This window comes from Bombus huntii, chromosome 4 (genome assembly GCF_024542735.1).
Source record: "Bombus huntii isolate Logan2020A chromosome 4, iyBomHunt1.1, whole genome shotgun sequence".
Lineage (NCBI taxonomy): Eukaryota > Metazoa > Arthropoda > Insecta > Hymenoptera > Apidae > Bombus > Bombus huntii.
In genome coordinates, this window is record NC_066241.1 from 8346023 (window position 1) to 8358168 (window position 12146).

The window sequence follows — 12146 nt, forward strand, 5'->3', positions numbered from 1 at the left end:
TTAATTTTTTTAAATAATTAAAATAAGATAAATTTCACGGACTAAGAAATTATCAACGATGTAAGTAGTTTAGATAAGACTATCAAGGAAAAGTGCGCAAATAGAAAATATGTTGAAAGAATTACATATTGCGTTCTGGCATATTTGAATCTATTGTGGTTTCTAAGACAAGGTATATAAAATTTGCATGACATTCAACCTATTAACGTAGAATTAATATCCTTAATTGTTTTATCATTTTGACAGCTTTCATTCGATCAAATTATTTTGTCGCGAATACCGACGTTACAAGAAAACGGTATTTTCTGCTTTGTGACCAGGAGGAATAGTTTGCTTGAAGTTTCCTTTGTTTATAACAATAATATTAATAAAATGTAATATTTGACAAGACAAATATGATAGACGTTTTCTCAAGTGTCCGTTGAAACAAGGAACAAGAATAGTTCTGAAAAATATAAAAAGTAATTTATTTCATCGAATTTAAATTTATAACTACATTTCCATATAAATATTGACAGTCATATTTTGAGAAACTAACATTATGTTAAATAGCAACAACATGTTAATGAGGCTTACCCATTAGTATTTAAGAAGGCATAAATATTTTATTGCTCGTGTTTTCCAATCATTAAATTCATAATTTAATACACAATCGTCTACTGTAGGAAGGAAGCCTTCGAGGTTTGTGCGAGCTTTTATATTTTTGATACCTGTTTGTTTCGTTTGCTTTGGAACTACGGTCGTAATCTAAATTTTCAGCGTATTACTAGCTTCATCAACAATCACAACATGCGTTTACAGCTAATAAGATTTTGATATAATATATTCCCGTGGAACCTATATCCGGGATATTAATATGTTAAAAATAGTCGTATAAAAATATAGTACTAAAATACTCCGAAGTTCATAGTTCACTACATTTTGTCGCTTATCATCGATAAAGAATATCGTTAATTCTATATATTGCTATGGTATTTAAAAATCTCCACGAATAGTTACAATAAATAGCAGTGAAAATTACGAAACAGCACATATATAACTTTCCTAAATAATTATAGTTTATTCAGGGATACAGCAAAAAACAGATTACGCGCAAATACATTAAAAATTTTTGGAGCTTCTTTTTTAACATATCATATCACGTTCAGAGTTCGAACAAAATGTGAAAAAGGTCTTATCATCGTGCGCGATTTTTCATTTCAATTTCGTGTTAAACTTTTTCTTAGAACATTCAAATCCTTTTCGTTTGCTAGATCTCGAAACGTAAATTTCGAAGATCGTAGCAACTTTGTGTCATTTTCGACCAATTGGATTCTCCTAATCTTAAAAAATATCTTGACCAAAATATTGTGACGAGTCTTATTGGCACGCGTCATCTCTTATTACTATTTTACGATAAATAAATGTTGTTTATTTGCTAAAATGAGAAGAAAATGGAAATACAAGATTTGAGAGATCGTAACATGGTTAAAAATACTTTTAATTTCTGAGCGCTTGATACCATAGATTTTTGCAAATGGACTTATCGATTTGTAAATGATAGAGAGTAGATACGTTCCTGTAGAGGAGCGGTCTCTCTTGGAAGCAGGCAGTGGAGCGCATAGGAAGCGCGAAAGCGTTAACCCCACTGTGTGGTCAACCTTCTATTCTAGTGCGCGTGTAAGCGTGCCTCTTGCTGAGGGTAAACGCAGAACGGCCATGCACGCGTTACGAAGACCACCGTGGGTCATCTTCGTCGTGGGAGCAACCCCACTTTCCACTCGTTCATCCGCGTCCGAATATCGATCGAGGGCGCACAGTTACAACAAATACTTCATAGATTTATGTTACAGATTTTCTCAGCACCACTAATATGACGTGTTACATGCAAGTCAGATCGTTAGATAAATTCCCTGCTGGAGAAATTTAATTTTTATTTTCAGTGATTTTAAGAAATAAATCGAATAAATAATACAGCAATGCCAAGTTTCCGCATAGTAATGATAATCTAGGTACATGTTCATGATATAGTACCAGGGTTATTTATGTTAGGAAAGAAATAATATGTTTTAATTAAAGAGCACTAAAGATTGGTGTTTCGTGTATTTTGTATTACATATATATACATACATATATATATACATGTATGGTAATATATAACGTTGTAATACAATATGTTTGTTTTTGATGTCCGAAGATAAGTTGAAATTTCTATTAACTAGCGTACATAACTACGCTTATATAAATTAATGACTATAATTATAATTGTAGGATAGTTATTCTACAACTCGTGCAACTTGTTGTTAGCGTTTTGTAGAGTTAGAATGAATATTGTGCTGTTTTGCCAAGTGACAAAGTTATCGCACAGTTTAGCTTTTGAGATTGGATTTAAACCTCTTATTAAACAAAAATATTACTTTAATATATAATATATCGGATATACCTAGATAAAACTTAAATAAAACTCTGATTTTCTCATAGTACAATGAAGATAGTGTATTTGTTGCACTTACTTAAGAGTCCTTTATGCAACTCGGTTAATTACACCGTTGCTTCGGACGCGTGGCCGATTTGTATGCACGATGCAAGATATCATGAAAATGATAATATAGATGTATACCAGATGTTTTCTATTGGACGTCCTTGGATTCAATGACAACTATTTTCTATGCAAGGTCAAAGTAAACTTTAACCGACTTATCAAGTTTATCAATGTGATTATTACATCACAGATACTTTTAATCTGACTTATCTATTAATCAACAAATAAACGACATCCTAGTACTGTACTGTAATCAATTTCAAGTGTCAAAAAAATAATAAGAACTTCATCTTAAGTAGTATCTAAATGTTGTTTAATAAACTATTTATCGTATCAAAGGTGTTACACTGCAAGTCACATTGTCACGATTATAGCAATCTCTTGTACTCTCTTATTAGTTATAATGTTAACAAAAAAAAAAAAAAAAAAGAAAAGACAAATTGAAGAATCGCATATAAGCAATACATACATAGTTAGACGACAGAGTTTAGCGAGTAGTACAAGGCCAACGACATAAAATATTCGAAGGACGCTGAGGAAATGCTTATTCATGGGAGAAAACATTTATTTACAGTTTGAACAAGATGCACGCAATGGAAGGTGCGGCTGGTAATGGGAAGAAGGTGGATTCTGCTGAGAAGACGAGGGACGACGAATCGTCCAGGTCTTCGCCAAAAGTTCCTCAAAGTCAGCAGAATGGAGCGGCTCTTCCAGAAGAAACTGCCGCCGCTCCAACCACCATCGAATGCCTTCGATCCACGACGATAAAAAAGGAACCTCTCTGTGATTCAGAACCGGAAGTAGCAGGCAAAAGCCTGTCCTCGGCGGAGACGACGCAACAGAAACCCGCAGTTTCCCGTTGCACGAAATCGGAAACGGAAGGTAGCAGGAAGAGAAAGTCTACAGATGGGCAGTTGTCGTCAAATGGGAATTCTACTCCGAAGAAGTTCTGTATTGAACAGAGAGAACAATATATCTCATCTCTCGTTGGCTGTGAAAAAGTTACCGCGGAAGAACTTGCTGCGAGGGCTGATCAACTTCGAGCCGAAGTTCAGGTAAATATTGTTTTTCGTTGCTTTCCGTTAGATTTAATATGTTCAAATAAATCCAGAATTATACAATTGAATCGACTGATAGAAGAGAAAGACAAAAGTAATATTCGTTGCTTTCAATTTTATTTAATATACACAAACGATTCCAGAATTACACGTTTATATCAACTGTTAGAAAAGAACAAAAGTAGTTTCACATTTTAGTCGTAAGTTATTAGTTAAAATCGAATTTAATTATATTTAGAACATTGTTGTAGAGGATATTAAGTTGATATTTATTATATATATACATAGAGAATAGTAAGTACTTTTTAATAGGAGAAATTATGTACAGATGTCCAACACTTATTAGACTCAAGAGATGTCAGGTGTTATCTAATATTAGCATAACGCGATATCCAAGAGGTATTTTGGGTACTTAATTATTTCCGTTCTTATTCTTTGCAAAATAGGCCCTAGACGAGTTAGCACGTGCCAAAGAAATGGAATGGAACGAGATTTTGAGCATGAGAAAGTTAAAGGAGGAAGCGTACCTGAGAATTGAGAGAAGAAGACAAGTTATGGGATTTATGGAGGGCAATGGACAATTAGCGGACACATTGCCACCAGCTAGTTTAGCGCTGGGTCCTGAATGGGAAAGTAGCGGTAATACTACTCCGGTATCCAAAGAAAAATTGAGTTTCGGTTCTAAGGAAGATCTGCCTGAAGAAAGTTCTCAAGATTCGCCAGCTTTCAAAAGAGAAAAGGGCTCGAAACAAGCGTCGCAACGCCAATCGACACCACCCAAACAAAGTGGAGAAAATGGCCGGAAACAGGCAGAAGCGCTTAGTCCGGAGAATAGACAAATCGGCGAAGGTCGACAAGGTGCCATTGTCGACGTTAGATCTATCATTGCTGATTACAGACTCAGGCATCCTGAAACGGTACCGCGCAGGTAAGCATAGAATATCAGAATATGCAAATCAGAAAGTATACTACATCAAGTCCTATCAAATCTTTTGATTGACTGATTTCTACTATTTTATATTTGAACAAAGTTTGCACAAGGATTTAAGTTTCTGGGAATAGAAATTTCTCGTGTTTGTGAGATTTATAAAAATTAAATATCTTGAACTGTTACAGAGGTCGAAGAATGAGAAATTCGGTGAATGTTGGCCTTGGAGCTGGTGGAGCTATGGTCGAAACGGGTCACAATGTTGATTCAAGGCCTTCTAGTACAGACTCTTGTAAAAGCAACTCAAACACAGTTGATCCAAATAGTGCTATGAGCTTTAAGGATGTGCTTGTGCAGTTTGCCAAATTAAGTCAACAACAAGGTATGTAATTGCGTACAAAGCCGCACAAAAAAGGACCTTATTCTAAAGGAAAATTTTGAGGTTCCAAATTTAGAAATTGACTTAACTCTTTCGTAAATGTTAAGTATCGAGCAAATTATTAATTATTTTCATGTAAAATTGTTACAGGTGAACCTGTAAAAACTCCTCAAAATTATCCGGATGTGACGCTTCACCCCGTCGCTCCATCTCCAGCACCACAAAATACTTCACCTCAACAGAGTGGTTCATTACTTCATGGAATTCTCACGAAATCACAATCTCCAAGACCTACTACTTTTTCACCTACTTTAGCTAGATTACTCACCGCACCTGAAAGAGAAAGGAATGCACCAACAACCGCGTCCATGCCACAGCAAAGTGCGGCAACCCAGCACCTTTTGCAGTCATATCAAGGCTCTAATCCGGTTTCTATCAGTGAGCTCCTATCTTCTTCCAAGGTATTTTATTTTTTTTTTTTATATATAAATCAAACTTTACTCATATTGCATATACAAATTAGCTTAGTATGTTGACGGTACTAATATCATTTATTTTAATATCTTTAGGCTCGAACTGAAATAACGATAACACCAGTGATCAACACTCCGGTTCAGTCTCATGTGGTAAGTGTATACTATAATATGGGATATATATTTTTGCATTTAATGTGGAATATATAGATACATTTTAAAAATATTTTTCTTTGTAGGACGATGTTGAGGAAGAGTCAGCAGTAATCGAAGATAGAGAGACTCGTATTTCTTCGGGTGGCAGGGATGCTAGAGAGGATAGAGATAGTCCCCCACGATGTCAAGGATGTCATGAACGTGTAGCACAGTTCGTATGTGCTGGCTGCGGTCATCAGTGGTATTGTAGTCGTGAATGCCAAGTAAGATTTAAAACTTATCTCATATGCAATGTTTAATAAATATCGTGCGTGAAATATAATGATCAAATTATATTACATTGATTATTGATAAAATTAATAATTTCAGGTTGCTGCGTGGGACGAGCATTCGGAAGTGTGTTCTGGTTAAGGGATGAGCACATATAATATTAATCTAAACCTTCCGTTTATTCGTGGTATCAGATTACATACCCTTTTAACTAAGAATGAATCTAGTCAAAACAAAAATAGGCGAGAGCGTAACACGTTTTGAGTACGATAAGAGGAATGGAGAAACAATGAGAAAGCATTATATATTTTTAAGGACCTTAAAACATGTTTAATCTGTAAAAAATAAGTTTTATTTCTTTAAAGAGAAGAAAAGGAGTCGCCATGATAACGGCGCTTTTCACGAAAGATGAGTATTTACAAGAATGAAAGCATAAGACTTTGGGCACCTTGACAAAGAAAAATTAGGAATCAAGTTGTGACGATCGTTGCTTCACTGTAATCACCGCGTTGCTTTTATTCGTTGTCAGTTCCGAACGATCGTGATATCTTCACGGAAACAAATAGAGAGTATTAACCCTGCTAAATTAAGCATTTAACGTGTATCTTTCAAAGGACAAACTGTTCGTGGAATTCCTAACGTAATAGGAGTTCATGTTGGGTATAAACATTCGTAACAACTTCGTATATCAGATACTTTTTTTAGAACTTAATCAATGCATGACGTACAATGTACGCTAGTCGAAAATTTTCAACTTTTTCCAAACAAAAAAAAAGAGATGATACCAGAACTAGCTGGTATGTGTTCTTGTAACGAGAAAGAAAGCACAAAACTGTATCTCGTGATGCTGTACATAATTTTATACGTGTTAGCAGGGTTGTTTAGCGTAAAATTTTAAAAGGTTGGTTAACCGTGTGCCATGCGTAAGATTCGTTTCATGGTCAGCTTTATATGTTAAACAAATTTAAGTTGTAGACTATTCGAGTGTTTTTATAATTTCATCATTTTTGCTTCGTTTCTCTATTTTCCTTTCCTTTTTCGTTTCCTTTTTTAACTACGTCCTATTCTTTTACATTAAAATAATATCGCATTTGATGATAAAAATGCAAAGTATACACGGACGTTTTAGCTTTCATGTATTTTTCGACGTTCATTTGAGAAACAGCACGTACAATGCGTACTGAATATTATATTTTATATCACGTTTGTTACCAACGTATAAATTTAGATTTAATGAAGTGTTAGTCTTAGTGTAGATTTAAGATACTTCTTTTTTCTTTTTGCAACTTGTTCGTTGGTAACATATTTGACATGTCTTGAGTTCATTTTTTTCTCCTTCTTTTTTTTTTAATCAGCATGTTACCTAAACGACAATTGCCCTAGACATAATCTGTAGTCCAAAGTTCCTACAGGTACACGTAACTTTATATATATTTTTCCCAATTATAAAGCAACCAAAATAAAGTTTTTAATCATATTTTCACGAATTTTTACTATCTCTAAACCAGATGCATGCTGCAAATGTATTAACTTTCCCACTTTTCTTGAATAAAAATAGCGAGGTTGATCTCAATCTCTCTAACATATTTTTAGTTCTTGCAATACTCAGTTCATGAATGTCAATGTTTTTTTCATTGTTTTTCTATCTTTATTCTTTAAAGTTTCATAGTGATTACTTTTATTTTTATAAAATATTTTATGTAATTTTAAATAATGGTTGTATAAATATATATAAATTTCATATATTAAATAACATATATGTAATGCAGATAATAAATTATATAATTAAATGCAATAAAATATATGAATTATTCATATAAAATATTAATTTATATTTATTTTGGATCACTGTTATCATAATTTACTAAAAAAACTATTGGCGGCACTGCTACAGCGTTGTGTAGGACAGATTTACGCGGCGAACTGTTTCCGTATCATAAGACTTTTTTTATTAATAGAATGACGTTTCCACAAGCTCATCAAGTTGAATTGATAGCACTGGCCGAACTAGCAGGGATTTCAGCAGTTCCAGGAGTTTATCGGTAATAATTTATGAATTATACAAATATAACCTATACGATTATATGTGAAAGCTTTAGTAAGATATAGCTAAAGAGATAAGCTCTTATATGCTATAAATGTCAGCATTTCATAATATATGTAATATTTATCTAAACGCAATAAGTGCAAAATTTGTTAACGCCGTAAAAAAATAAACAAATATAAAAAATAAAATCTTATTTTGATTATTTGATAATAGTTAAAGCTATTGTGATTTCAAGAAATTATTCTTTCAGAATCATATTGGAATTATTGGCTCTTCAAATATCTCCAGAGGATATATACGTCCTTTTAAAGCAAATATGTCCTCGACCAACAGAAAACCGAGCTGTTGATAATATTGAAGGGGTACCTAATGTAACTACAAACTAATACGCATAATATAATTTAACACAATTTACTACAATCAATACATATTTTTATATAATCGATTATTATTTATAAAATGTGTTATAAATATGTTGCAAACATCTCAATTTTTACATTAATCTAACAAAAAATTTTACATTATTTTTCATTAAAATCAAATATTTTCTATATAATCTAAGGTATCTTAAAATGCATACAAGAATACACAGTGTAATTTAATTGTAAACATACTGTAAATATTTAAGTTATTGATTAAAAACACATATATTTAATGACTATTTTGTGAATATTACATATGAATGTTAGATATATTTTGAACTTCCTGCCCGAGCTAATTTATCAGCCATTTCATTACCATAAATTCCAACATGACCATTGACATGATTCTGAAACGTTAAAGTACCAATATTCATGAGCTATAAAATATAAGATTAAGGCATTAAGTACTAATAAAATAATCATATATTACTTACCCAAACCACGTTTAGAGGTTTTAAAGCTTCTTCCATTTCTATTAGTTCATTCTTATTTATAACAGGTGTGTTATTTGAAGTAACCCATCCCTTTTTTTTCCAGCTATGTATCCAATACTTTATGCAGTTGATAAGAAATTGGGAATCTGTATTAATCTTCAAATTTTTAATACCTGCCTTTCTTGCTTGTCTAGCAGCTACAATTACAGCCTTAATTTCTGCATTGTTGTTAGTTGCTCGACCAACAACAGCTTCTGATACATTTCTACGGTTAACATTTTTAAACAGGATATTTACATTGAATTACACATTAAATATAACTGAAAGATATATTGTAACGCACAGAGGATGACTGTCACCAAACCAAACACCTATACCAGCCTTTGCGTCTTTTCTCCCATTTCCAGTACATGCACCATCCGTATATACATTGACAAAACCATCGCCATCCACAATGAAATTTTGAGTTAAATTCTAAAAAATTAATGATATAGTGAGATAAATATAAAAATCCATCTATAAAAATTATATGTGAAACTCCATATAAAATATTTTACCTTACACTTACTTTATCTATCCGTATATTTTCATATTTTGTTGAACTTATCGTTTTTAGCCTTTTTGAACTTGATTGTCCGGTATCAGAGTCTGTACCTTTGTCAATTTGTATTTGTTGTCTAAAATTATTTTCCAATTAATATATTCATCTATGTACACTAATATGTTAAAATTGTGTCATACCTTTTACCAATTATAGGTAATGCATCTTTCACGTCATTTTCTTTATTTGCTTTCTCATATTCTTTAATGAAGCTGCGTGCTTCTGTTTCTGTTTTAAATTTTTTAAATACAGGTCCAGAAAAACGAAGCACTTGTTCATGACATTCAGGCCTTATTTGATAAGAACAGTGAAATACAATTTTTTTGAAATAGATTTAAAACAATGTATTAATGCATACTGAATGTAAAAATTTGTTACCAAGTATGATAAATCCCAGGTTTACGACCTTTGGCTACTGCATAATAATATTTGGTGGTCATATTTTTTAATATAGTTGCCAAATACTCAAATCTGATTACTGTCATTTAATTGTACAATTAATTTATGATGAATACTGTTTATATATTAACTGATTTTATGAAAGTTCGCACATTTAGAGAGAAATATTTCACATATACACAGTAAATTATTCCTATAACAATACCATAAAGTATGTATTATATATTTTACAATCATATAAAGCATATAACAAGATTTAAACAAGTACAAAAAATAACTAAGATCTAAGATTGTGCAATCATATAACACAAGTCTGACCATTCATATATTGAAGGCAAAGTGGTGAATACCCACTGAGTGAGTGTTAACTTGAGAAAGCATCTCGCACGAAAAATTTACAGTACATATAGCACCTACCTATTTGTACATAATCATGCATGGCCATATAAACTTTATAAATTAATTATTAACTTTTGTTAAACATTACATTGTTTTGGCTTCACCTAGAGGCCTAGAGATATACTTTCCTCTAGCGAGTGCCCAGACCTGTCTTTTTTTAGTGGACGGGTAAAAGACAGAATAAATCAAATTTTGGTAAAAACAGAATACGCTAATGTATTCTACATTGCTGCCTTTTGCTTATGCTTCTAATAATAATATAAGTCAACTTCATTTCTTTCTCGCTTGTTTACTTGAGATTTTAATAGTATATTCAAAATCTAACATTTAATCTTATTACTATTTACTTTAAATACCATACATTTTTCTGTGAAACAAATAATTCTGACTTATACTCTTTTGCCTTTAGAGTTTATAATGTTATAGCTAGGCTGTGGATGCTTATACATTTATATTAAAATATAGTATCTAGTGGGCAAAATAAATTTTTGTGTAGATTCCGCTTTTTTATTTATGTTTGTAAACATGTAAATCTGTGCAAACACAATCACAACTTATAACATATAAACATCATATAAAATAAACCGAGTGGAATAGTCAACAAGTCCATATTAATTCCGAAATTATCATACTTATAATTGATAATGATAAATTGGTATTAGTTTAACTACTTATAATATAACTATTAGTTTAAGCTACTTATAAATAGATTATATCTTTAACCATTTAAATTTGAATCACAAACAATAATCTGATACTTTATTTTTGATGTTATATATAAAGACAATATACATACCGATATATATGTGTCAAATAGAAATGTTCTTTTCTTTGTCTCAAATTTAAATTATTATTTTATTATATTAACTTTACTGTAATTATTACTGTAAGTTTTCGTACTTCTTACTCTTCTACTTTTTTTGTCATTCTCTGGGATTGATTACGTATCAACACAACTTATCTAACCTTTTCCCGTAATTTAAAGCAAAGATGAGTAGGGATATCGCCAATTAGCATGCGAGAATTTAGCCAAAAATACGATCCATGCATTACCGCCTCCAATATCCAAACGGTCGAATTATATACACATTTCTTCCTTCGGCAGTTTTGCTGGGAGAAACGTGCGTATACAAAATTTAGCCGAAATATTAACTAATTGCAAGTATATCATCGGTAGGTAAAAGTAGTCGCTTGGCTCTTAGTGCCGATTCGAAAACGAGCTTTCCAATTCCAATAACTTCAAGAAATAAGTTATAGAATATGACAAAAAGGTTGGAGGAAATTGGTAAATATTGGTAAGTATTAAAAAAATAAAATAGTATAAGAGGTATTCGGAAACTTGCGAAACTACTAAAAACGACATCATTTTTTGAGAAAACCACGAGCACAAAACTTGTTAGTAAAAATAATAATTTTATATCAGAACATGATAGCACAGAAGATGTTACAATTTCTTCGGTTCTTGAAACTAACATCATATTTCAGAAATTTGTCGAAGTTGAGAATTTTGAAATTTTGACGAAAACTGTGAAACGATTTTGCAACTTTACATTAAGAGAACATGACTGCATAGGAGATGGTACAATTGAAATGAAATTATATCAAAAATTAGAATGTAGGAACATAAGAATTTATCGAAGTTATAATTTTCGAGTTCTTGAGGAAATTTTTCGTAAAGAATATCCATGTTCTGTCAGCAGAATATAATCTTGTAAAAGATGGCACTATTACAATTATTGTTGGAATTTGACATGATTTCTCGGTATGTGCGAATACTATTTCGTGTTCTTTTTTAATACGATTCTTCTTGCAACGTCGCGTGTTTTTAATTATTTTCCGATGTATCATACATATCTGTATGTATAGTATACATACCGTATAATCATTTTCAGAAAGATCATTACTGTTGGTTGTTGCTATCTGCTACTCGCGTTGATGGCTGCTTGTGGTATCGCCTGATTATTATTTTCATTCGCAAAGTGGCCTTGTTGTAATTGTTAGAGAAAAAACAATGTACTGTTAATATTTAATTAAACTGTAAGCAATTTTTATATTTTGT

General features: G+C 31.9%; 2 protein-coding genes across 5 annotated transcripts in view; one reads left to right on the forward strand and one right to left on the reverse strand.

Moving 5' to 3' along the window:
- The window catches only part of LOC126864604 (uncharacterized), a 36069-nt gene extending 28807 nt beyond the window's left edge, over positions 1–7262 (forward strand). For both annotated transcript variants that reach the window (XM_050616111.1, XM_050616112.1), the window contains 7 exons: positions 3096–3576; positions 4026–4507; positions 4696–4889; positions 5037–5347; positions 5456–5512; positions 5599–5778; positions 5885–7262. In XM_050616111.1, the coding sequence (XP_050472068.1) occupies positions 3096–3576; positions 4026–4507; positions 4696–4889; positions 5037–5347; positions 5456–5512; positions 5599–5778; positions 5885–5926 (1747 nt within the window). In that variant the 3' untranslated portion in view covers positions 5927–7262. The remainder of the gene's footprint in view (positions 1–3095; positions 3577–4025; positions 4508–4695; positions 4890–5036; positions 5348–5455; positions 5513–5598; positions 5779–5884) is intronic.
- A 965-nt stretch (positions 7263–8227) lies between these two features.
- On the reverse strand, positions 8228–11254 carry LOC126864624 (ribonuclease H1). 3 transcript variants are annotated; one of them, XM_050616153.1, is made up of 8 exons: positions 10884–11254; positions 10106–10238; positions 9668–9881; positions 9430–9579; positions 9257–9365; positions 9032–9162; positions 8689–8953; positions 8228–8601 (listed from the first exon to the last, which is right to left on the reverse strand). In XM_050616153.1, the coding sequence occupies exons 3-8, from the start codon at positions 9772–9774 to the stop codon at positions 8518–8520; spliced, it is 846 nt and encodes a 281-aa protein (XP_050472110.1). In that variant the 5' UTR covers positions 9775–9881; positions 10106–10238; positions 10884–11254; the 3' UTR covers positions 8228–8517. The 3 variants fall into 3 exon arrangements, with proteins under 3 accessions (XP_050472110.1, XP_050472109.1, XP_050472108.1); XM_050616152.1 differs by having other exon boundaries at positions 10106–10454; XM_050616151.1 differs by lacking the exon at positions 10106–10238.
- Between the last annotated feature and the right edge of the window lie 892 nt (positions 11255–12146).

What these genes read in the sequence shown, in the direction of transcription:
- LOC126864624 (XM_050616151.1), bottom strand. Translation starts at nt 9,774, where the DNA reads ATGACAGTAATCAGATTTGAGTATTTGGCAACTATATTAAAAAATATG. An exon ending in CCTGGGATTTATCATACTTG is followed by an intron (nt 9,580 to 9,667) that starts GTAACAAATTTT and finishes TTATCAAATAAG; the next exon opens with GCCTGAATGTCATGAACAAG. An exon ending in TTTGGTGACAGTCATCCTCT is followed by an intron (nt 8,954 to 9,031) that starts GTGCGTTACAAT and finishes TGTTAACCGTAG; the next exon opens with AAATGTATCAGAAGCTGTTG.